The following is a 26,709-nucleotide window of genomic DNA, read 5'->3' on the forward strand; positions in this document are numbered from 1 at the left end:
TGGAGGTCTCGCAAGAAATTTCTTCTGAAATTCTATGACATATTTATCACGTTTTTATATTCTCAGTTTAATTCTTGATCAGTGTTCATTTCTAAAAAAAAACATTCTAGAGCTGGGTTCATCTGACATAAAAAAATTTATAAATGGATCTTTGTGTTTTCCACAAAAACTTGCTGATGGTTTTCTGTCTTAATTTTCAGCTTTTAAGGGCAAGAATTATGAAATATTTCCCTTTGTATTCCCACAGCTCATAACAGTATTATCCAGCTAGCCCGCATTTAGCCCACACACATAGTTACCTTTGTCATTTTTCTACTAGTCGTGGTGCAGTGGGTTGGCTTTACCTGTTATTATTCTCACCCTCAGAGAACTCCAGGAGTCAAGGACTCCCACTTTAACATTGTGTCTAAATCAGATCTAGAGTTTTATTCAAATGACGCTGAAGAAGGCGCTGATTTAAGTACTATTGTGAATTTAATCATGGATCTGCTGCTAAAAATCATTTACTGGATAAACAACTCAGAAAAGGAGAACTCTCACCACCCACCCACATCGTGACCAAACAGAGCAGCCTTTTGCACTTGCTACCACAGCATCTCCTGAGAAGGAGTTCGGATTCCCATGTTTCTCCTCTGTTTCTGAGAATTTCACCTTCATCCTGGTCAGCTGCTGAATCGTTAAGCAGAGTGCCATTCTGTATTTCTGTGTCTTTCTTGCGGACGCCACCTCTTTAGGGCAGCCGCATGTTTGCCAAAGAATTAAATCCCGAATATTATGTAGCCCCTTATTAAATATTTCCAAAACACCAAAAAAAAAAAAAAAGAAGAAGAAGAAGAAGTGGGGGTGGGTGGGTGGGGACTTCCTTGCCCTTGTTAGTCCTAAGCGGTTCCCATCGTAAGATGCTCGGTGGAAGGGAGCCGAGCGGTGGGCAGAGGCGGCGAGTCCCCGATACCGGGCGCCTCACATTTCCCTGGCATTCCCATTTGCTAGTGCGCTGCTGCGGCCGCACGCCTGATTGATATATGACTGCAATGGCTCTTTTCCATTTGACATTCTCTCTCTCTCTCCCTCTCTCTCTCCCTCTCTCTCTCTCTCTCCCTGTGTCGCTTAAACAACAGTCCTAACTTTTGTGTGTTGCAAATATAAAAGGCAAGCCATGTGACAGAGGGACAGAAGAACAAAAGCAATTGGAAACAGCACGACCTCTTTCTAGCTCTCAGAAAAGTCTGGGGAGAAAGGAGCCCTGCGTTTCCCCCAAGGTAAGCAGGAAAACAGCGCTGACGGCTTGCCTAGGAAATTACTTCTTTCCAAAGCGAGCGTTTCATCCTCTTCTCAGACAAAGAGACAACCTTTAAATACCACTTAAATTTGCATTAATTGCATTTGCATTAATCTGTAGCGCGCTAGCATTGTGTTTTGTAAATGAACGGGTCTTTGAAGTCGGTGACAGAGCAGGGGAGCCTCCAAGAGAGGCTGGAAAATCTCCTTTGGTTGGACCGAAAGGGATTGGATTTTCAGACTCTGCGTAGTTAGATGGAACTTTGTAATGATTCTTCTATTTGTCCTCGTGAAAGGAGACTGAGAAGCAGCTACTCGCCGACATGGATTCCTGAAGCCCCGGTTATCTTCCCCGCCGCCCTCATCCCTCTTACAATGGGGCACTGTGAACGCGGGCAAGCCTGCGAGTTTAAAAGCGCACTGTTTACTTTTATTACTACTTATGTACGCTGCTGATCTCCTGCCAGGGCTCTGCCGGAGTGCTTAGAATGACTTCAAACAATAGGCAACATTTATTTCTACCTTTCTGTGTCACGCTTTGCAGGAATCCTGTTCCTTTGCACCTTTCTCCCAACTTGCAAGATCTTCACTTCCATAGATGCGGTCAGGAGCGCCAGGGAGAGAGGAGTATAGGTTTACTATAGGATTTGCATTCCGCAAAAAGTCCAGGGAAATGCATGTTGTTTGCCTTGCCCTTATTGCAAAGGGTTATTTTTAGTAAATCAGCTTGTCTCTACAGCTCCACTGATGCTACCTTGCCCAAGAAGTAACCGGGAAAGGATGCTCCCACCAGCCCGGGGACCAGGACTTGTAGGGATGACTCCTACAAACACCTGAGGAATATTCAGAGGGTTCTTTCAAGCTCCTGAATACAAGTTCTCTCTTTAAATGAACAATTGGGCTGTAGGAGGCCTGGGCATAACTCTTTCTTGGGGGACGGGAAGTTTGACTGTGTACAGAATGTTAATGACTCTGAACGCCCTGTAACTGAGGCTCATTGTCAGGGAGGAGCTGAGATAAACCTGCTTGAAAAAAGGTAGCCTTCCTTCTCTGCTGAGATTCAGGTGTAGGAAAGGAAACTCTTTGGCAAGAGGGGAGTCCCTCATTCTATGCTTGGAAACTGTCATGAATACTAGATCCGAATGCTGTGAAGCGTGTCTCTTTTCATTTATACTAGTGTATGTTAATTACAAGGAACTGGCATTGGCAAACTGCTTCAACACCTAAATTAAATGCCAGATGTATTTGCAAACGTAGAGATGCCTAAAATACAGAGTTGGCTATAGGTGTCTACCAAATACCTACCATGGGTACTGCCGGATGCTTCTCAGTTGTGTGTTTAGATCAAATGCAAATATCTGCCTATTTTCTTCTCATCCGTCTGGCTTCTGAAAGTAAACTTTAGCATCTGAGTGGCCAATTTTTATCGTGGAGCAGGAACGTGCTTTCTGGGGAAACTCGTGTGATTTTCTCTAGTAACGAAGCGAACAAGCATTGTTGAATGAAAATCTGGCTTTTGAATGAGCTAATTTACAACTTTGAGAGAGTCATTATTTATTCGAGAAAGTCTGAGAAAATACCATGGATTCTATTGCTATACAATTTTAAACTACTGCTGTTAACAAAGCATTTAGGCAAATCAAAACAATTTTTTTAAACTATTATTCAGACCACAATATGTGAGTGTCTGAGCACAAAACGCAATGTTTTGCATCATTTACTTTCGCGTACGTTGGGTTCAGGTAGAAGGAGAGCTGGCTGAAGCCTTCTAGATGACCATGTACCATCAGCTGACAGCCACAGATGGAAACACGTCTGTGGAGGTTTAAATCTTAATTCGAGTCCCAATGACACTGTCAAGGGGAAAATAAATCATTTTTCAATACATTTAACAATTTCCAACTCATTTATTTTCCTCGGCCCTTGAAAAATGTGGTGAGTTTCTCAGAATTATAGCCACCAGTGGTGGCCAGCAATTTTTACTGTATTTTGAGAACTTACAATTCAAGGCCTATTTTTCTTATTGGTTAATTATTCATGCCATCATTCTTTTAATGTTATGCCAGTCCTGATGGATGCAAAGGTGAATGAGACACTGTCTCATGCCCTAATTCTCAGTCTCTATGCTATTTCCAGTTAGATTTTGTAACTGACATGGACTTGGCCAGTGGGCAAACTGGTCAATGAGTTCCTTGTTAGAAAGAACCGTTTCACATATCTGCTGGTACCCAGATTTACTAGAAATGATGGTCGCATATCGGTCGGTTTTCTTTCCATTTGTGATAACGGGGTTCCCCTTAGGCTTTTATCATCGGATCCTGGGGACACGTCACTCACAGCTAGCACAGCCCAGCTCTTTCCCTCCTGGCTAGGAGAAGCCTGGCAAAAGGGCAGTTTATCCTCTCTCTGCTCTCTTGAGCCCCCTTTGGAAAGGACCACGTGCTGTCTGTATCAGGGACAGCTATGAGTCACCTACTCAGTGGCTTACACCAGGGCTGCTTGATGAATCATTGAATTAGAAACACACCCGGAGGACGATGTAGCCAGTATCTTCCCCCACTTAGTTGTCCCACCCCCAGGATCGAAACCAATGACCTCTGGGCCTGGCCTAAATTCCAGAGGCCCCTGGGAAGAAGTTGCTGGAAGTCCTTGCCCAAACCCAGGTCTCAATCAGAGCCACTAACAATGTTGCTTTCAAATAATCCAATCTTTTGTTTCTGACATCAGTAGGTTACTGGGGGTGGGGTGGGGGTGGGGGACCCTGAAGGCAGCATCACCAGAGTCCTTGATTTGGTCCTTATCAGCAGATAATCCCCTGTGGTTGAATTAAGATGCCTCTGACTCCCTGGGGTTGGGGGGGGTGGAGGGGGGCTGACTCACCCTAGCCAGCCCTCAACTTCTTGGCCAGCAGCCTTCAAGCTCATCCTCACCTCTTCCCATGACAGTCAACTAAGGCAACTTTGTCCAGGCCCCCTGGCTGAGCCAGTGGGAGCAGGAGGGATGGGGCAGCAGGTGGCAGGACAGAGAGAGGAGGGAAGCTGGGCCATGGGAGGGTGGGTGAGCCCCAAGGCCCAGATTTCTGCAGCCTGCCTTGGCTGTGATCAGCTGTCATTTCCTCTTCGTGTATGACACTGTGGAACATATTAAAATTTCTCTGGGATGGTATGTTTGGAATTCCTCTGATGCCCCACCTCACCAACTTACCCGGACAATAAAAGCAAGGTTGTAAGCCTTTGAACAGCTGGCAGGCTATATATTTCCCCTCTTTCTTTCGCATAATCTAGTTCAGAAAAGAATCCAGCTAGACTGGCAGTGCCATGTCTGGGTACTGGTTTCCTGCAAGTCTTTCCTCCACCACCTCCTCCCGCCCTCCCTGGAATCTTCCTGGGTGGCATGTGGCTTTTCTTTGATTTTGCTCTCCACCACTCCCCACCCCGCCCCCTATTCCCCTCGCCTGAGCTCCTTCCATTGTGAGCTGGCTCTTTGCTCAGTCTGCTTTGCAGACAGCCTGGGTCCTGTCCCATCCGAGGCCAACAGCCCATGAGGTCTCCCCATATCCATAGTATTCCCAGGATGTCATTCTTGGCAGCAGCTCTGCCGGGCTGATGGGATCGGGGGTCTTTTTGGAGCACCCCGAGCCTGAGCCCATTCGCAGAGAGGAGCAACCTCCTGGCTCAGGCTGCCCTTGAGGCTTCTGAGAGAAGGGCTGGAGTGACCAGGGCTGGCAGGGACCGGCATACCATCACAGTGACCCGAACATCTCCAGCAAAGGGCCGGGGGTGGGAGTGCTATGGGAACGCCTGAATGCACTTCGGCCTACATTAAGAGAAATGTGGTTATTCTCTGTTTCAGGGAGAGAGACAAGTGACTTGAAACAAAGCTCCCTGGATCCCTGGACCTGGACCCGCCCCCTTGCTCTGTCCTTCCCACATCCTTCTCTTACCAAGGAAAAAGAAGGACAGACAGGACTTTTAATTTGGCTAGTGTGGGGCTGAACGTCTTTAGGAAACCCATTTTGTGAAAGAGAGAGGGGAGAAATGGTTCCTGGGTTGAGTGGAACTAAAAATGCATGGGGCTAGGGAGGTGGGGAGGACTTCTCTTTTTCTCTCTTTAAACAGCAGAACAACAGATCAGTTAATGAGCTGCAAATGGAACGACTGGACTTCTCAATTAGACATTCCCATTTAAGAGCCCGTGTAACCCCCTAGGTGCAGCATCCTTAAAAGATGCTACTAATGTCCTCGGGTCCAAAAGGTATTAAGGAGCACTCTACAACGCAGCTTCCTATTCCTTTTCTTTTCCTGGGGGCTTTGGTAGTCTTTCCGAATTAGCTAAAGTTCATTAAAAGACCCAAAAGGAAAAATTGAACACAGCTGAATTAAAATGAGTCTTTTTTTTTCCTGTTAGCTTGACAAGAAGAAAAAAAAAAAAAAGGAAAAGAAAAGCGAAGAAAGAACCAACTCCCCTCTGTTGCCACTTCTTGGGTTTTAATATGAATTATTCCATACAAGTCCCTAGTCTAGAGAATCTATTTAAAGACGCCTGGCAGCATGAAGAGAGAGGGTAAAAATACAACCACTCTTTTGTCCATCAAAGGTTTTCTTTGGGAGGACATTAAGAGCCTTCCTATTTTTCTGTCTGCCCCTACCAGTGGCAACATTCCAGCTGGTAGTACCCACTCCTCACCCTTCAGATCAGCAACCATAAACTTCTATGTTGGCATCCAGGAAAAAAACAAAGGGTGGGGAATCCTGCCGAAAGCCTAGTGCATATGCAGCTGGGTGGGAGTAGCTGGTACTTCAGCGAGTGCTGACTTGGCCACGCAGGTTGCATGTGGCAAATTCACACACCCACACACTGGAGTTTTTAAGGAAGATTGTTCCATAGCATGCTTTCTGATGCAAGCTGCTCTCACATCTGCAAAGCTTTTCTTTTGTGTGTCTGGCAATAATTTGCTTGGTACCATCCATCCTTCCTGTCTCCCTCATCAGAGGGTCTCAGAGTCTGGTGGGTAAGACTATACTGCTAAGAATCACACCTCCCCCCTTACCAGAGCCATTTTCAGTCGTTAGAATGTAACTCCCTGGATGGGGGTTCACAGTCTGGGACAACTACTTTCTTGTTAGAAAGACTGCTGATTCAGAAATGCAAAGAATGGGTAGCTTTAGGAGGCAATATATCCCTCATGCTCAGAATCAGGAATTCATCCAATTAGAGTGCATTTCGCCCTCATGTCCAAATCTGTACATGAACATGGTCTATAGCCTTAAACTCAGTTCTTTAAGATTTCCAGTAGATATGTTTTTCTTTTTGTTTTTTTCTACAAAAGCTAAGAATCTTTTCATACCATGTTCTCTCTTCCAAAGCCTGGCTCAATCCCAACTTTTTCTTTTAAGCTGTGATCCAACCGATTGCCATATCCTTTAAAAATGAAAGGGCAACAGGTTAATACATTCAAGAAAGTTGATGAGTTGTCAGAAAATGCTCAGGGGTGACCCTTCTGTGGTGCCACCCACCAACAATAGCCCTAAAGATGGAGTCTCCTCCCATCCTTTCATCAATAGGGAATAAAGATAGGAAAAGAGTAGGTCACTGGAGAAGTTAAAAAAAAAAAAAGGAGAAAGGATTATTTTTGATGCTCAAAATCTGCTACTGGAGATTTTCAAATAGCATAATTTCAGAAAAGGAAGCTTCCCTTAATTTCACCTATTCCTTGCCAAGAAGAGGGACTTGAACTCTGAAGTTGCCTTATTTACTTGTCATTAGAAAATGAAGTCAACTCTTCAGGTGAAAAAAAAATTCCCTTTCTTAAATCTAAGTAAAATGATGTAGGCACACACATTCCTAATATGGATATGACGAGTCAAAGAAATTCAATTCTTAATCAAGGTCAATTTTTCTTTAAAGCTCAAGGCAGTATTTAAGGGCTTAATACATTTCTGTGACTTCTTCCCAGTTACGGGAAATGACTTCTTTTCAGAATTAAAATTTTTCTTTTGAAGTTTGAAATCTAAAGGCAGCAGAATAGAAGTGTCACATGGGGGCTGGCAATCAAGAGACATAACCAAAGTGTGTGTGGTTTAAGCAAAGCAAAATACAAACAGAAAACCAAAAGGCCAATAAGTTCAGAGCGATTAGTGATAGAGGGAAACACATTTTTAATATTTATTTATTTGGCTGCACAGGAGTCTTAGTTGTGGCATGCAGGATCTTTAGTTGCAGCGTATGGGATCTAGCTCCCTGACCAGGGATCGAACCCTGGCCCCCTGCATTGAGAGCACAGAGTCTTAGTCACTGGACCATCAGGGAAGTCCTGGGAAACACATTTTTATGTGATTGGCTTTTTTTTCACTTTGAAAAAATTGGTATTGGAGTATAGTTGACTTACAATGTTGTGTTAGTTTCAGGTGCACAGCAAAGTGAATTAATTATATGTGTGTATGTGGTGGGGGCGGGCTTCCCTCGTGGCTCAGATGGTAGAGAATCTGTTGGCAATGCAGGATACCCAGGTTTGATCCCTGGGTTAGAAAGATCCCCTGGAGAAGGAAATGGCTACCCACTTCAGTATCCTTGCCTGGAGAATCCCATGGAAGAGGAGCCTGGCGGGCTACAGTCCATGGGGTGGCAAAGATTTGGACACGACTGAGTGACTACACTTTCACTTTCATGTATGTGTGTGTGTGTGTGTGTGTGTATTCTTTATCAGATTCTTTTCTCATATAGTTTATTACAGAATACTGAGTAGAGTTCCCTGGGCTTTAACCTTGCCCCTTTGACATGAATCTTTGTCTGCAAGTGTTGCTTCCGGATTGCCACAGGAGGGGATTCAGTATTCAAGTCCCATCACTAGGCAGAAAAGGCAAATTGGATGGGGAATGGAAATACTGAGTTGCTCTATTGTTTATGCCCAATTTCTAACTAAGGGCTCTACAGCTGTTAGGTGAGATCACTACCTACCATTCCAGAACGCTGTTGTGGGTGAGGAGATGCAAATGCAGCTTTGGAAATGCTTTGCTGGACACTTTGAAGAAACGCCAACATACTCATTTGGCTCCAGGGTGAACAGGAGCTTGTACCCTGAGCTAACATTGGTTATCCCTCTTCTACTGAGGCCATAGCACAGCCAGTGGTCCAGTGGCAGAGCAAGTATCAAATTACATCAGCACAGGGGATCCCCAGAACACCTGGGAACCTTTTTTTTTTCTACAGGGAGAGTGCATATTCACGTTTTGATGAGACACAGTGCCCTGTGCTGGGTAACTCAGAACTCCCCTGCTTTCCTTCCAAAGGGTCTTACACAAGGTGAGTAGTGGAGTATGTCTCAGTCCTCATGTGAAAGCCTCTTCCTGGGAAAGAGTGGGTGAAATGAAAGAAACCATCCCCTTGTAGAATTTTGCTATCTGAAATCACTGAAAGGGCAGTGACAGGTTTGAAACATAAAAATTATGCTTCCTCCATCTCTCCTTTTGTGGCTTCCTCTCTCCCCATTATTGATGAAAGAATGGAAGCGGGCTCCATGTTTAGGGCTATTGTTGATTTTTAGCACTGCAAAAAGGCCACCCTTATACATTTTCTGATAGCTCATCACCATATCAGTTACAGCTTTTAGTGGAGTGGATTTACAGAAATAATCCAAACCTCCAGAGGAGAAGCCTTCAACTGTATCCTACTTCTTGACGCATGGGTAATCAGACTTGGTCATTTCCAATTTATGCAAGCTTTGTCCTCTAAAAGTCAGTTATGTCAAATGTTAAGAACTCAGAATGAGTCTTTGTATAGAAACCATAGAAGCCTACAGAAGCCCAGCGTAGGATCCAAAATCCATACCCAATGGACAACTCTTTTAGTCCAACTCGCAGCCTAGAAGGGCTTCCCTGGTGGCTCAGATGGTAAAAGAATCTGCCTACAATCCAGGAGACCTGGGTTTGATCACTGGGTGGGGAAGATCTCCTGGAGAAGGGAGTGGCTACCCACTCCAGTATTCTTGCCTGGAGAGTCCCACTCACAGAGGAGCCTGGCAGGCTACAATCCATGAGGTCGCAAAGAGTTGGACACGACTCAGTGACTAACACTAACTAATGCCCAACCTAGAACTTCAGGAACCCTAGCACAACGTTTCCATAGATGCTTTACCAAGCAGAGTGCCTTGCTCTTGACCACATTTGCAGAGAAGAAAGTTCTTCTAACCAGTCTTCCTCTTCTATCCTGAACCAGAGCATCACAAATGCCCCCCCTAGGGCATGAAGATCTGTGACTCAATCCATTAAGAATAAGGGTCATTCACAGGAAAGGTGCAAGAAGGTTGAACTCAGCCTGCATCATCAATATCCTCAATTGAAAGAAGTTTAATTTTACCATGATTGACTAATCTTAGTCTTTCTCTTCTCCTCATTTGGTAAAGACTAGAAAGAAACACTTCAAATTTTAGGACAGCTTTAAGAGAAATAAGAACTGGTTAAGTATCTTCATTAACTGCTTCCTATTATTAACAACATGTTATTAATTTATAAATCATAGTACATTCAAACACCAAGTCAACTGATTATTAAGGGCTATTTTTATTTCTGGGCACCAATATGGCCTCATCAAGTGTCAAATTCTCATAGCTTGACCTTCAAATTTTGGCTTAGGCCCCACATTAGAACTTTTTTGGACTTTTCTGTGATCATTAACTTCTTGATTAAGAAAATAACTTTTTCTGTAGTATTTCTTTGGGGACCATGTAGCCCCAAAGCAGACGTATATTCTGATAAGCTTGGGTAGAGTTAGAGAATGTTAGAAACAGATAGAACCATAGAAATATCTAGACCAATCTGTTCTTTTTGTGGATGAGAAAACTGAGCCCCAGAGAAGGCAACTGACTTGCTCAAGATCATACAGCCAGTGACAGGAAAGTAGGTAGGGCTCAGAGTTTTCAGCTCCTCAATATGGCCTTCCTTCTGCCAGAGCAGACAACAGTAGAATGCCCTTTGAGTTTCAGAAGGTTGTAGACTAGTTATCTAATATTTCTGATAAATAAATGTAAGACACCGGGTTGCAGGACACAGGGTTAGAAATAGGTTTGGGGAGGAAGAGATGAAAACTGTAGATAGGTGGGAGTTTGGATCACAGTGAGTGGTTTCTCTGGATTTCCTGAAAAATCAGGATTTGAAGTTTCAGTCAGGTTCTAGGTCCAGTCTTCCCACACCAGTCCTGCCCCAGACAGTAAAACTATTCCATCCAAGGACACACACACACAGGTGGCACCACTTGACAGTTGGTCAGAAATGACTTCTGTTCCCAGTCCTTTTTTACATCCCTTTTTATCCTAGCCTTTGATCTATTGCTTCCTTCTTGGGCTCTATTTCTTGTTCCCTTTTGCTTGTTCCATCTCTTTGCTTGTTTCCATCTCTTCTCACCATCACCCCTGAGTTTGGCCATGTCTGCCTGGAGAAGGAAATGGCAACCCACTCCAGGATTCTTGCCTGGGAAATCCCATGGACAGAGGAGCGTGGCAGGATGCGGTGCAGGGGTCACAAAGAGCTGGACGTGACTGAGCAACTGAGCACGCCTTGTAATGCAGGCTGGGAAAAAAAGAGCTCTCCGAGACTAGAGATCTGTTGTTTAATCCCAAGGATGTCATCTTTTTCCTAAGATGACTCTGTGGGGGCAAGCATTGCCTCCCATGCTCTGCCACCTCTAAGTGTAGAACAGACACCATACTTGAGATGCCAGGGGTAGGAGCTGCTCCCTCCCCACTGACCTTGGGGCTGCCTCTCCTTGGAGATACCTGGGGTGGGCAAGCTGGAGGGCTGCCTTTGGGTGAGCCCAGGCTTGACCTCTTTGTTGCTACTGATGTGCTGTCAGATAGGAATAATATAAAAAACCATTCATTGAGCACATGGGATGCTTTATAAAATCCAGCACGCTGTTTACAGTTTATAAATTAAGTGCCTTGGGAAGAGCATCTGACTTATTCTCCAAGGCATCTCGTTGACTAGATCCAATTGGAATTCTTTGAGTTCCTGGGAAGGGGCTACTTAGCACTTCACACTCTCTGATGAGACTTTAAGTTTTTGTTTTTCTAATTCTAGTGTGAAGTGTTATCTAGTGGCAAGCTTTCTTCCACTTTTAAATCTCTGATTTTGTGTGTGTGCAATTCCTTTGAGGGAGGCTCTATGTTCTGCCATCTTTACCTTACTCATGCCTGAGATGATTGTTTTAAATGATAGTAAACATCAAATGATTCAGTCTGGCACACTGACGTCATTCCAAAGTCATTAGATTTCATCTGCTTAACTTGATCTTCTTAGGAATGATGCAATGGATGTTGCATATGAATTAGATGTTAAGCGAGTTCATCAGCATGTCCGAAAAGATTACCCAGAAAGACAATAGGCCAAGACTCTGCTTGTGGATGCAGTGAGCTGGAAGAAGGAACTAGAATAGGACCTATTTTTCTTCCTGACCCTTAAGTCTCATCTGCTTGAGCAAAAGGAGACTCATAGTAGCTGTTCAGTGTGAATATGTGTTAAATATTTATTTGTAAAAATAAGCTTCAGGAGGTAAAACCTGCATGTATTATACTGAAAAACAGTCCGGGGGGAAATATGGATGCTGAGTACCGCCCTCCCTTGTCTGGCAAGCAGGGCAAGAATAAGGCCACTCGGCACATGTCACTTGTCTTAGCCGATTGCTGGAATAACTTGTGTGAAACCAGCACTTTATCCTTTGCCAGGGAGAAGGTCAGCCCAAGAGTGAGTTGATCTGTGGATACAACATCATCTCTCACCCAGGAGGCTGGGCCCACTGTAAGCTCTGCTATATTATTTCGCTGAGGGTGACAGGTGGGGAAATCTGGGCACCAGTTGTTCTTTTCCACTGGTATCATTTGGAGGGTAGCTCCAAAGTCGGGCACGCCAGCCTACGTGCCTCTCCTGCCGGCAGAGGCTCCACATTGGAGCTATTAGAATGTGGGCTCTGTATATCGGCCAAGTTCATGTCTCAGAGACTGTATCTGGAGCACTAAGCAACCCAGGTATACCGAGTTCAATGAGACAGTCACTTTCTCACTCAATCCATCACTAGCTGGGCTGAGGTTCTAAGTCTTCATTGGCAGCATTTGATTTTTATGCTACATGGCTTTAATAAAATTAAAGCAAGTTAGAATTAATTTAATTTTGAGAAAAATAACAGAAGCTCCTACAAGACAGACATAGATACCCCTAGGCTGCCATCAAAGGGGGATCTCATCTCGAGTGATGTAAATCCCCTTCATTCCTGATTTTCCTCTTTGAGAGTGCTTCCCAGGGCACTCTGTACACCTTCACCTGTGCACATTCAGACCAACACAATGTTAAGGCAACTTGACTTAATTAGAATCACTCTTTTCTTGAGCATTCTGCTTACTTCTTCTTCAACACAGCAGTGTTGGTTCATTCAATTTGAGCACAAGGCAAAAATCCCAGTGTTCTGTTGCAAGGATTAGACTTTCACACTCCAAGGGTTCTGTGAGTTCTGTGGCATATTTACACTGTTGCTTGCATTCTCATGTCAGAGTTTAATTAATATAACTAGTGAACAAAAAGTATCATGCTTTATGAGAGTGTTGAAATGAAAACATCTATTTCTTATTAATGCTGAAGCAATATTTCTTCTGTCATTCTTTTACACTTTATCTTTATTACTACTTTTTGGCTCAGCTTATTATCTTTAAAGAGAAAATCAAATAATAGAGTTACATTTTGTATGACATTAACTAGCTCTTTATCAGTATAAACGTCATAACATTTGGTTACAAAATTATTTTATTCACCTTTTGGGGAAAAAATTTTTTTAACTGTGCTTGCAATTCAGAATATTACTACTAGGTGGCAGTAGTGCACAAGAACAAACTGGTCCATGGGGAAAACTATTTGACTGAGACTAACATGTCTTCCCATACTTCTAAGGAACAAAGGTTTAATATTATTAAAACACTCAAAGTGGCACAAACATCAAACATCTATTAGCTTCATTACTAGTTCTAAGCCAAGATTTTATTTGAAAAGAGAAAGTATTATTTTTTTAATGAAATTTTGGATAGGTAATACATTTGCAAGTTCAGATATCTACAAATTAAAAAAAGGATATATAGCAAAAAGTCTTTTTCCCAGGCCTGTCCTCCAAATTGCACACATAACTAACTGTATAGTTTCTTGAGTATCCTTTCAGAACTTCTCTATGTAAATACAAATTAACATAAATATATATTCTTGTCCCTCTTTGTTTTAACACAAATCAGTAGAACTTCTGCATTCCTCTTTATAGAGGTACATATTATTTGATTGTATGAATGCTGTATAATATATTTAACCAGCCCCTTGCTAATGGAAATTTTGTGCTGTTTCCAGTTTTATGCTATGACAACCAATGCTGTAGTGAATAACCATATGCTTGTGTGATCTCACATGTAGGAGAGTTCTCCAAAGTGAAATTGCTGGTCTAAATTATATACATTTCTGGCTTAATAAATATTGCCAAATTGGCTTCTATAGAATTTGCACCAATTTTTACTGTACTGTCTCCAAAATAGGCTTGTTTTCCCATAGCCTTGCCAACAGAGTACATAATTAGATTTTGGGATTTTTATAAATCTGACTGGTTGAACAAAGTATCTCAAAGTACTTTAATTTTCATTTCTCTTATATAAGTGAGGGTGCCCATCTTCTATATTTAAGGGCCTGTTATATTTCATTTTATGTAGAATAAATGTAAATGCCAACACATATCACCATACATACACACACTTTTATAGGATTTTGTTGTCAATGTCGTCGCTTGTTTTTACCATCATGCTATGCATGCTTTTCTTTCATTTGTTTTTGCTCATTTAACCATATCTCCTGGCCATGGCTCTGAAAAGAAGTTGGCAGTGGAAAGGGAAGGCCAGGACTGGAATGTCTGCTTTTCCCCTTCATCCCCTTGCCATTGATTCCTGGGGGAAATATCTGTAGACCAGAGTGGTGAAAGGAGAAGTTCAATAAATTCTCTTTCTAAGACTAATTAAGGCTTCAAAGAGACAGATAACCACTTGGGAAAATATAGTCATATTGAAACTCAGGAAATGGTCAGTAATACCTCAGCCTCTTGACATGGAACTAAAGAAAGCTCTGGCTCTTTGAGCTGAAGTCTTGCTGACTTTCAGTGTAACATGCAGAGGAAAATCTAGAATATGCAGCTGAAAAGAAAGCAAAAATGCTCTTCTGCATCTTTTGCTGATTTGGAGCTTTGGGTTCAGGTTTGATCAATTTTAGTGAGATGTTACCATTAGCATGCACATAAAGGAAAGTGGTGCAAAGTTGCGTGCAAATACGGTGTCTTGAACTTTAGGATTATTCTCTACATATGAAGATGGGGGTAAATGAATCCATAAGTATGTAAAATGTTGGCATTTTTGATCAAGAGGGGGCTGCAGATGCCATTTTTTCCCAACTCCTCTACAGATGAGGAAACCGGGGCTGAAACAGTTCAAATGATCCCCAGCTAATGAATGGCAGTGCTAGAATCCAGGTGAGTCCCCTTATTACTGTTCCCTGCCCTTCCTGCAATTTATAGAGCTTCCCTGAAACACACGTACTCAAGTTTTGCCATTGCCACGGATGCTCCACTCTGAAACAGCCCTGTGTCACATACCTTTCTCCACCTGGGATTCCACTGTCCCACACTTGCAAGACAGCTAAACTGAGGTTAACGGGGTCTGGGGCCACTCTGTTAGAGCAAGAGTAACCAACTTATATGGACTAGAATTTCATCTTATCAATACTTTACCATGTTTATTCAGACTGTTCGTGAGTAGGAAGCTTAAAAAAATGTTGTGCTATGAAGCAAAATATTCAAACTTTTATCTGAAATACCTCTGAAAGCTTCTCTGAAGCTTTAATTATTGTGTTCCTTTTGTTTTTGATGTAATGTCAAGTCCTCCAATTTTCCTAAATGGTTGAAGATATTTTTGATGCTCTCTGTCTTCTGGTGTGATAATGCTGGCCATGCCTTGGGGGTGGGGTTACTGAGGTGATTTGAGCTGACTATGGACCCGAGTCCTTTGTTCAAAAGGTATATGCTTTAAAAAACGAGGCAAATTTCAGGTATGGTATGATCCCACTTTAATGACAAGTCTCTGCTCCAACAACCACTTACTTTTTCAAATTATACCATGTGCTTGGGCTACAAAGGCTCTTCAGAAATGTGTGAGTCTGTTGGCAACTATACATGTGTTGCCTTAATCACACTGGAGAGCAGTTAGCATAATGTGTATTTCCGATGCAGCTTATCATTGATGCTGGGTGGCGCGGAGCTTCACACAAAAACAGGATGAGCCCAGAGTGCAGAAGTGGAAAACTAGGTGGATGGGTGGGTTAGACTTGGACGTGGAAAATGTGCTTCCTTCCCGTGGGACATGCCCTGTGTTCGTTACTGCTGACCTGCCTCTTCTCTAGCCCTGGAAGCTGACATGGACATCAAAGCTTACTGAGATACTAAATAGACCCTCTTGCCCCCACCAGCCAGGAGTAAGAATGAGACCACCCAACTGAGTTATGCTAAGGCCAGAACCACATAGTTAATCTTGACTATGGGTTCAAACGATCCTTGTTCCTTGGAACATGGACTCCAGCGATCAGAGTCAACATGTACTTTCATTAAACCACTGTGTCCACCTTCAAATGATTTTAAATATATACCATAAGCTATGGGGGAAGCGGTACGAAACGGCTGACAGCTTATGAGAATGACACTCTAGAAACCAATATTCTCAACTCATAAATGACATGGAAAAAAATTCTACTCAGTACCTCCAGGGTTCCATTAGTTTTTCTGGATAAATGTTTCTGGGGAAAATAATTTCTGCTTTCATTCCAGTTGTGCAGCAGATACAGTGATGATGGACCGTGAGTGCAAAGAGTAAGACGAAACTCCGGCATACAAAGGACAATGACAAGCAGAAAGCTCCAACCAGATCCTGCCCTTTCTTTGAAAGGAACTGGAGCCTAGGAGGTGAAGGCATTTCCAATTTTTAGTCCTCTGCCTCCCTCTGCTGTTCTTCTTGAGAAGTTTTCCCTTACAACAATGAGAAATCATGTACTAGCTGCATCCTTTTCTATGCTCTCCCTGCTGGCGCTAATGGGAGATACAGACAGCAAAACAGAGAGCTCATTCATGATGGACTCGGATCCTCGACGCTGCATGAGGCACCACTATGTTGATTCTATCAGTCACCCGCTATACAAGTGTAGCTCCAAGGTAAGACCAAGATCTCTGTGAGATATCCTTACTCCCAGAAACAGGAGAGAAGGCCTATTCTTATAACAAGAGATGGGGAACTATATTGCTGACCCACAGGGACTGCCACAGAATCACGCTTTTAGGGATTCCCACCATGCTTTCAACTGTTGTCAATAAAGCTGCCTAACTGACCATGTACATACCCAGCTACTTCATTCTATTCAGACTGCTCAAAGTCAATAAGAAAGGCTGGAAGCTTCCACAATAAAGTTGATGCTAGGCTCAAGGTGGGAGGGATATGTTTAATCCTTGGCTGTGAAATTGATGAGCAGTGGTATCCTTGTTCAAGAAAGAAAAATGGTATCTACATGTTATCATAACTCCTTCTATCTCCACCAACAATGAAGAAGAAGGGAATACAAGCAATATGATTGTACATTGGAACATACTTCTTGGTGGGCTCTTCAAATAGTTTCCTGGTCCATGCCTTTCTCTTACTGCCATGTTTATGTTAAAATGAATTCAAAAGAAAAATGGCCTTTTGATAAGTTACTATTTTACCTTGATTATACAAGTCATTCTTGTTTGGTGCAGGTTATATATATATATTATTTTTTGCATAGGCATAAATGATGTCTCAGTGTTGAGATGGAGTGTATGAAGTAATACCATGCTTAAACGTCACCAAGAGTGGCCAGCCACATGGACCACCCAGGAAGGATGCACACAGTAGGGAATAATAGACACAGAAGGAGACTTCTCATGACTGTCACTGCCCTCAGTCATATGAATGAGATTTTCCCACATTTGGTAAATAAGAATTTGTTTAGCTCAACCTCAGAGATTTTCATTTCCAACCCTGAGACTAAAACCACTTAAATATTCTCATATGGCATGCATTTTTAAAATTACCAGTATAATTAAGAAGTTTTGGTAATATCAACCACTAATATTGAGACCATATAAGTTAATGGCTCTCCTCTCCATTTAAAAACATTACGACTTCTGTCTCCTGTTAAAATTTCCATAGCATCTCTGAGTATAGCTCAGTGATGATGGCTTGTTTTAGTTTAGGGAGATCAGAATTTGGATTAACTCACTTTAACCTAAACTTCTTATTTGTACTTGTTGAACTAAAAAAAAAAAGCAGTAACTAGATAAACTTGAAATTTTACAAGCCTGCAATTCCTTCTTAGGAAAGATTATAAAACAAATTAAGAAAAAACAATAGGACATGTTCTCACAGCTGTGATTGCTGAGAAGCTGTAGGCTGAGGTGAGATGAACTAGAGCAATTACTCATTTCTCCTCCACTCCCCTACAGAGAGCACTAGTACTTTGTGTTTTTTATTCCATGGATGATTTCTCCCTCTACTGAGTTGTCCTCTATAATCATGATTCTTTCTAAAAAAGAAAAAAAATTCAGGGACTTCCTTGATGGCCCAGTGGTTAAGACTCTGCACTCTGACTGCAAGGGGCACAGGTTTGATCCCTGGTGGGGGCACTAAAAGATCCCACATGCTGCAAGATGAGGCCAAAAATAGGTTTAAAAGAAAGGAAATAAAATTATTTCAAACAAAGTGTTCACTTGATGATAGGAAGGAACAGGAAAATTGAAACGTTTCTAAAAACTAAAGAACAAGCTGAGATTTGATGAAATGATGGTGGAGCGGCTTAGCAATTATCACATTAGTTAAGGAAAGGTCAAAGGAGAGATAGCCTTAACTCGAACCCAACAAACTCGTGGTGCTTGAGCATGAGTCCTAGAAACAGACTTTAGTCCACCTTTGTTCACCTCTGTTTCTTCCAGAATACCATGATAAATAGCGTAAAATTGTGATTGTAGAAAAACGTTTGTAATTTCATGGGAACAATTTGTTTTCAAACATAACAAACTATCCCTAATATAGCAATAGTTTTATGTAAATGGTGCTTGCAATTATAAACCTTGCTTCCTTGGCCATAAAATATGCCTGGCAGAATCTCAACTACCCAGACCTTCTCTGGATTAAATTTTCTCTATGTATTCAGGAATAAAAATTGCTTTTCATTTTGAGATGTTCTATAAGTCTTAATTCTCACAGACTCAGGCTAGTTTATCTGGCGTCTGGTCTTTGGAAGACAGATAAAGGGGAGCTTTTTGACGCATGCTCAGGGAAGAAAGAGCAGTTGCTTAAAATTTTAAAATGTGTCAGGCACCTCATATTCTATGATCTAATCATTGCTGACAAACCTATGATGGAAGGCTTTATCATCCCCATTTTACTGGTAAGGAAAGCTGAAACCTGGAAAGTATTAAGTAGATTGGTCAATGTCAGTTAGCTCAGGATTGGCAATGTCTGCCTTGGAGTGTTCATCTATCAATTCATCTCTCATTCAATTCATTCGTCTTTCATCTGGCTCTTCCTCTTTTGGAGATATGCAAATAGAATGTAAGAGCCATTATTTATTTTTTATTATTAAAAAAATTATCAAAGTTTAGCTGATTTACATTGCTGTGTTAATTTCTTCTGTGCAGAAAAGTGACTCAGTTTTACATACATATTGATATATATGTATGCATATATATATATATTCTTGTTCATATTCTTTTCCATTATGGTTTGTCACAGGATATTGAATATAGTTCCCTGTGCTATACAGCAGGACCTTGTTGTTTATCCGTTCTATATACAATAGTTTGCCTCTGCTAATGCCAAACTCCCATTCTTTCTCTGCCCGCCCCTTCTCCCCCTTGGCAATCACAAATCTGTTCTCTATGTCTGAGTCTGTTTCTATTTTGTAGATATACTGATTGGTACCGTATTTTAGATTCCACATATAAATGATATCATATGGTATTTGTCTTTCTCTTTCTGATTTACTTCACTTAGTATGGTAATCTCTAGATCCATCCATGTTGCTGCAAATGGGAGCTGGTATTCAGAAGTCTAGGCTCAACTTCTGGCCTGCTGAAAATAATGATTTACACTTAACAATATCTGTAGAAAAATAAAAAATAATAGGGAAAGCTTTTCTGGGAGCCTTCCATGAGACTGTTTCCCCTCACTCTGAACTTGCAGCTGGCCAGCCCCGGGGGCCTGTCACCTATCTCCTAGCAATTTTGGAAAGGGCTGACAGAGTCAAGCAGAAAGGACCAGCCACCATGGTCCAAGAAGGAGGTCAGTGTGGCCACAGGTTATGATGCACCTGCTGACTTTCAGTAACACCTACTAGGATTTGGTGCAAAAGATTCAGGGAGTAGCAGCTTTGTTGACAATCTTCCCTGGAATTTTTAGTAAAGGTTGTAGAGCAAACAAGTAAGGGGTCAGAGGTTAGTGGAAATGAGTTATCTGGGGAATCTTCAAGGGAACTGAGGCATCCCAGGCTTTGAAGTGAGAGAGACCTGGTTTTTAATTCCAGTTCCCCAGTTTGTAAAATTCCAGCTTCACACCCTCTAAGGGTGACTTAGGGGCAAGTGAAAGCATGCTTTGGTGCCTCAATTTCTTCATATGTAAAGCTAATGCTGTCTTCCAAAAGGTATGGGTCTGGGTATTGATGGTAATATTTGTAACGCATCCAGCTTAATATCTGGCATCTAATAGACATTAATAAATGATAGTGTGATCTTGATGAAGTTTTAAACTGGACAGGTGTTTAGACTCACTCTTCTATTTCAGTCACCACTGAAACCTCAATAAGTATTGGGATCTCCTACAGCCTTAAAGGATTAGGAAAAAGAAGCTCACTGCAGTTCTTGTTAACCACAGAGACCTGGTGGGGGTGGGGAAGTGCACAGAGGGGCAAAGTAAATGTAAGCCATGGTACTGGGTGCTGAAAGGGAAGATCCAAGACAAAAGGGAACAGACTGAGCCGTCTGACCTCCCGTCTCAGGTGAGCCGAGGAAGGAGGGCTTGGAAGGGTATGTTCTGGTTTCAGGCCAAGGAGAGGTGTTCAGGAATCAAGGCTGGGAAAGCGAGTCCACAGGACAGGGCTGAGAAGTTTGAGCTGGGTGAAGAACAGGAGATGGTGGCACCAAGCCAGGAGTGGGGAAGAAGGGCATATGGTTGTGTGAACTCTGAAGGGCCACAGGAGCAAGCAGGCAGCGGCCGAAGGAGAAGGAGGAGGAGGATTCAGGGGACAAAGCCTGGGGAAATTCCTTAAGGAAAGGGGGACTGTGATGCCCAGGCTTAGCCTCAAGGTTGAGAAGGGGCGATTAGGATCCCTGAGCCATTTTCTAGTGCTGTCCATGAAGCTCACCACGTGGCAGGAGAAATGAGGGGAATCAGTGATATTGAGTTTATAACACAATTGCCTTCTAGATGGATATGACTTGATTTTTTTTTTAAAAGAAACAAATTTATACTGTGGTGGGTAGTTGAGGCACAAAAGTTAAAAGAAAACACAGGCTACATTTTTGCCCTCATCAGGCTTACAAGTAAAGCAGGGAGAGAGGAAAGGGAAGCATTCAGTGTGCAGAAGGCTCTTCATGTCAGTTTGAGTTGTAACCAGAGTGAAGGGACCAGGTTCTAGCTGGAACCCACCAAGTTTCCACCCGCCCTATGAGAGCTCACCCCACCACCCACAACTACTTCCTCTCCCTGGGTGCCATTTTGTGGATGCCCTAAGCCTGACACGGACCCTTCGGAGGTTGACCTGGGTCTCTGGAGATGAGCTGAACAGTCATTTATCAATGATGTTGGTGAGGTGAGGAAGGAGAGAAGCAGAGGAGAGTCATGTTCCTGAGGAGAAAGCGGGTGCTTCAAGGGGTGCCATGAAATAAGGGATGTTGAGCTAAAATAGCCAAAACCCTATTATGATAGTGAAGGATGGAACAGGTGGGTCTTTGTTCTGATAGTGATGGAGACCATGACCTGCACCAGGAATTCATGCGGTCTCCACATGATAGGAAAAGAAAGTGGCTTTGGAGAGGGTGAGTCTTTCAACAGGGGTGATGAAAACCATCTGTGTTTGGGTTTTCTCCCTCTTGGAAGACGCTTGTGTATTGCAGCAAGAGACATAACTATCTAAGAACTGTGGTAGGTCACCAGAGAGAGTGGGAGCCTGAGGTATCTGGCTGCAATCCTTGGGCTGGACCCAGGAATCACAGCTGGCTACAACCCTCACAATGTAACCTGAACTTGTTTATGACCAACTAGCATCTTATGCTAGAAACTTGAGAGCTTGAAAGGCTGACTTTTATGCCCTGGCAATATAGCACCGCAGTTAGGAGAGAGAGCTCAGGAATCGTGAAGTCTTGGTTCAGAATCTTGGCCCTCTATTGTACAGCTGTGTGACTTCAGGCAGATAACTTATCCTCTGCCTTTGAATTTCTTAATTTGTAAAGTGGGGAGAGTTTACCTTTTGAAATGGTTGTTAAGTATTAAGTTGCCTGTGAAGGGCTTGGCACAGTGCCTGGAGCCTAGTAAATGCTCAATACATGTTATATATCATCATCATTATTATTCTTTTATTACTACCCAAGGACCTTCCGTTGCTCTTAGCCTCAGCACATGGAAATCAGATTAGAACATGAAAAAGTCTATCCATGAGCAAATACCCTGAACCCGGCAGCTCTGTTTATGTTAAAAAGAGCTAGATTTCACATCCAGCCAGAACCAAGCGATTCCAAGGTTGGGGAGATACAATGAGGCTGCTGGAGAAGTTGCTTAGCTTCCTAGCATCAAGCCATAAGATAGCAAAAATTGAACCTGACCAAAAGCAAATACTATGTATCTGTTACACACACACACACACACACACACACACACACACACACACACACACCCCCCCCCCCCCGACAACACAAGCTGTGAAAAATCAATAGAAGTTTGTATGAGCAATAACCACCTATTGAACCCACTCCTGTAGGGGTGCAGCCCCATGTGGGTTCTTTGTCCAAAAATGTTCATTTCTTGATTTGATAATGGAGCAGTGTGTATGGTCTCCATTAAGAGTAGTTAAGTGCACTGCAAAATGCAGAGGAATTAATAAAATACAGCCAGGTCACCCACGTATGAGGAATGTGCTTGAGCCTAAGCTGGGGGCCAATGTGTTTGGCCAGGTAAACTGATGCTTGAAGGTGTCAAAGGTCTATTGAACTGAAGGATGGATTGGTGACCAGTTAGAGGGTGTGTGGTATCATCCAGTGAATTGCTGGGAGGTTGTGGGAGTCCTTGAATCACTGCGGAAGGGAGTTGGGCAAAAGACTTAACAGTGGAGGAGATATTATTTAGGACTGCCATCGCTCTTAAAAGATTCAGCTGTGCTTAAGTTTAGAGATAGTGATGATGGGTCCCAAGAAGCCCATACATAAGAAAAAGGTCAGACTTGTTATATGGTTAGGACTCCATATCGTAGGCAGGTCAAAGTAGATAACAGTAAGGGGTGAGTTGGCTCATGCCTCAGGAAAGCATCTTAATATTCGGAGGCATGATATTACAGTGCCTTAGACTAGGGGTTTGGTTTTAGATAGACCTGGATTTGATTTCAGCTCTGCCTTTTACCAGATAGGTGAGACTGGGGAATTTATTTAAACTCTCTAAAGCCCCAGTCTCCTCTTATGTAATAATGATACAGATAATAATAGTACCTTTTACAGAAGATTGTTATGAGAATTAAAGGAAATAACATGTTGTAAGCATTCGATAAATGTTAGCTGCCATCGTTGGTGGTGTGTGCATGCTCAGTGGTGTCCAATTCCTTGAGACCCCATAGGTTCTTCTGTCCATGGGATTTTCCAGTCAAGAAAACCGGAGCGAATTGTCATTTCCTTCTCCAGGGGAATCTTCCTGACCCAGGGATGGAACCCGCCTCTCTTACATCTCCATGTCTCATTCGGACATGACACATCATATATCTGAATGAAGTCTGCTGGCACAGCTTAGCTCTCTCCATCCAGACTGAAACTGAATCTCAAGACTCCATTTGTAGACGTGATCTTTGAAGAACTCTTCATCTGCCTAATAGATGATTCACATTAGAGATGAGCAATTTTAACATTACTCCAAAGTGAGATGTGAAGGAACTATTCCCATGTACTATCAAGGGTGAGAAGAGACTGGGAAGACCTTGAACTCTTTCTCTCATTAGATGGATGGAGCAGGCACCAATAACTGGCATGTGTGATATAGATTTGTGGCATATTCTCTCAAAACCAGTTTCAGATCATGTCTGCTTTCCCTGTCAATGTGAAGAGCAGGCAGGGTAGAATCGAAGGTTTAATACAATCAAAATTACTTACAGCTGCCATTTTTTCCCTGCCTCTGTGACCTTTCAAAGAAAATAAATCAGTAGATCTAGTCCAACATATCCTTCACCAAGCCCTGCTAGTCTCATATTCTCTTGTTGGTTGCTAAGAGATTATTGAATTCACCCAGCATCTTTTCAGATATTGATGTTAATGAGTTCTAATTACCAGAAGTCATCTTTTCCTTTTGGAAAGATGGGCAGGCCATTTACTTCTTTTAATTCTTGGGCATTAAATTCTGTCCTATAGGATGATATTAGAGATAATAGCTGGTGAGTTTTCAATAATAATTGTTAATTCTTAAAATACCATGAGATAAATGTCAAACAATTTCATGCATATTTTTGGACTGTTTAATCTTTTATTTGAATAGTTCTACTTTTTATGTTCTTGTGGGTTCTGGAAGAATAGGGCAACTTTTTTTCCATCACTTAATGTGAAATTCACCAAGCAAGACCCTCCCACATAAACAGACCAATAATCTCAGGTTTCCACCACCTTCTGTGCCCCAATATATAATGTCCTATAGCTTAATGAATCAAGCTACCCACCCTTCTCCCACTGTGACTGCCACTCCCAGGATACCATTTATGTATGGTACACATAAATGAGTCTCTGCTCCATCCTTTTAATCTGTATGCAAAATATAAGGTTTGTGCTTATATCCATTGCTTGCCGGAAAACTTTGGTAGCTTGCATCAGATTCTTAAAGGGTCTGTTTACTAAAGACACATTAAGAGGCCCTGTAAAGAACATAGGGCTTCCCAGGTAGCTCAAGTGGTAAAGAATCTGCCTGCAATGTGGGAGACCCAGGTTCGATCCCTGGGTAGGGAAGATCCCTTGGAGAAGGGCATGGCAATCCACTCCAGTATCCTTGCCTGGAGGATGCCATGGACAGAAGAGCCTGGTGGGCTACAGTCCATGGAGTCACAAAGAGTCAGACACAACTGCTGCTGCTGCTGCTGCTGCTGCTACTAAGTCACTTCAGTTGTGTCTGACTCTGTGTGACCCTATAGACAGCGGCCTATTAGGCTCCCCCATCCCTGGGATTCTCCAGGCAAGAACACTGGAGTGGGTTCAGACACAACTGAGTGACTAGCAGTTTCAGTTTCCTAAAGAACACACAGCCTCTGCTACTTAAACCTAAGCTTTATTATCGCCCTAGCCTACCTTTGGAGATGGAGATGGTCAGAATGAATGCATCCTAATATTTGCCTTAAACTACTCTGAAAATGCAATTTCACATAACCTTAGTCTCCTTCAACATATATGCCCAGAAGTGTGATTCCAGGTCTCAAAACATCCCCTGTTTCTATTTCACTCTCTTGTTTCAAGTTGTAGTGCCCCGAATAGTTCTTCCTAAGCATCATTAGGTTATTCTCTTTTTCTTCTTCAGAAACCATATTCTTTTTTCTTTAGTAATTTCCTGTAGATAGAAAATTTCTTTTCTTTTTCTGTAGTCATTCTTTATTTACCCCCAATTGCAATTTAGAATGACATTCTACATTTTGAGACTGATGGAACTGGCATGGAGCCAATGGTAAACTACCACCTGTCAGTAAAAATTTCTTTTATTCTTTGGTTTTTATTTGCACATCATGGTGGTGGGCTGTGTCCAGTGGCACTAAACCCCCAGTGCACCTTCAGAATCACCTAAAGAGCTTGGAAAACCATGAAAGTCTGGGCTCGACTCCAGAGGATATAAATTCACTTGGCCTGAGATGGGGCCTGAGTGTTGACATTTTAGAAGCAAATTTGCAGCAATATAGAGATGGTTAGATAGCATCACCGATTCAATGGACATGAACCTGGGTAAATCCTGGGAGACAGTGAGGGACAGGGAGGCCTGACGTGCTGCAGTCCATGGGGTCTCACAGAGTTGGACATGACTTAGCAATTGAACAACAACCACAGGTGATGCTATCATACTTCATATTTTCATGTATAATGACAGATACAGATTCTTTTTCACTTAGGTTGGGAGATTTCATTGAATAGCAGCTGAAAGTCCATTTCAATTGGAAAAAATCATTTATATCTGTGGTAAACTTTATTTTGATGAAAAGTTGCACTAGCATTTTACCACCAGATGGGAAAAAATGAGGAACTTTAAAAAATTAACGTATTTAAAATGAAGCAAAAAGCGTGTATATATCAGGCTTTGTTTTGAATGAATCTTTCCCCCCAGTCCTTAATGTAAAGATCTTGTGTTATAACTTTTAAAGCCATAACAATAAGAGTGCTAAACTGTGGACTTAAAAGTAGGTGTGTAAATACTTTTACACTGGTCTCTTCCAGCAGGAACTCATCCAGCCAGGAGTGTTAGGGGCTTTTAAAGGATGCTTTGGGACTTGGCTAAGAATTTGGCTTCCACTTGGGTAACTGGGCTTCCCAGGTGATGGTAGTGGTAAAGAACCCGCCAGCCAATGCAGGAGACATAAGAGACGCAGGTTCCATCCCTGGGTCCAGAAGATCTCCTGGAGGAGGGCATGACAGTCCACTCCAGTATTCTTGCCCGGAGAATCCCATGGACAGAGGAGCCTGGCAGTCTATAGTCCACAGAGTTGCAAAGAGTCTGACATGATGGAAATGACTTAGCACGCACACACATGGGGTAACCACTTCTTTTCTCTCCCCAGATGGTACTCCTGGCCCGGTGTGAGGGACACTGCAGCCAGGCGTCACGGTCTGAGCCCTTGGTCTCCTTCAGCACTGTCCTCAAGCAGCCCTTCCGCTCCTCCTGTCACTGCTGCCGGCCCCAGACGTCCAAGCTGAAGGCACTGCGGCTGCGCTGCTCAGGGGGCATGCGACTCACGGCCACCTACCGGTACATCCTCTCCTGTCACTGTGAGGAGTGCAGCTCCTGAGGCTTGCTGTTGAGTGCCTTCTGGATGGGACAGACCCTCCCCCTTGCTGAGGCAGTTCAACCAGCCAGGGAAGGACTGGCGAGGGAAGAGTTAAGGC

General features: G+C 42.7%; 1 protein-coding gene across 1 annotated transcript; it reads left to right on the top strand.

The window, feature by feature from the left end:
- The first annotated feature begins 645 nt into the window (after positions 1–645).
- LOC120882239 (norrin cystine knot growth factor NDP) lies at positions 646–26,709 on the top strand. Its single transcript, XM_040266148.1, has 3 exons — positions 646–1,259; positions 16,156–16,536; positions 26,385–26,709. Exons 2-3 carry the CDS (start codon positions 16,363–16,365, stop codon positions 26,610–26,612), a joined length of 402 nt encoding a protein of 133 aa, XP_040122082.1. The 5' UTR covers positions 646–1,259; positions 16,156–16,362; the 3' UTR covers positions 26,613–26,709.

The sequence above is a fragment of the Oryx dammah genome, unplaced genomic scaffold (genome assembly GCF_014754425.2).
Source record: "Oryx dammah isolate SB20612 unplaced genomic scaffold, SCBI_Odam_1.1 HiC_scaffold_23, whole genome shotgun sequence".
Lineage (NCBI taxonomy): Eukaryota > Metazoa > Chordata > Mammalia > Artiodactyla > Bovidae > Oryx > Oryx dammah.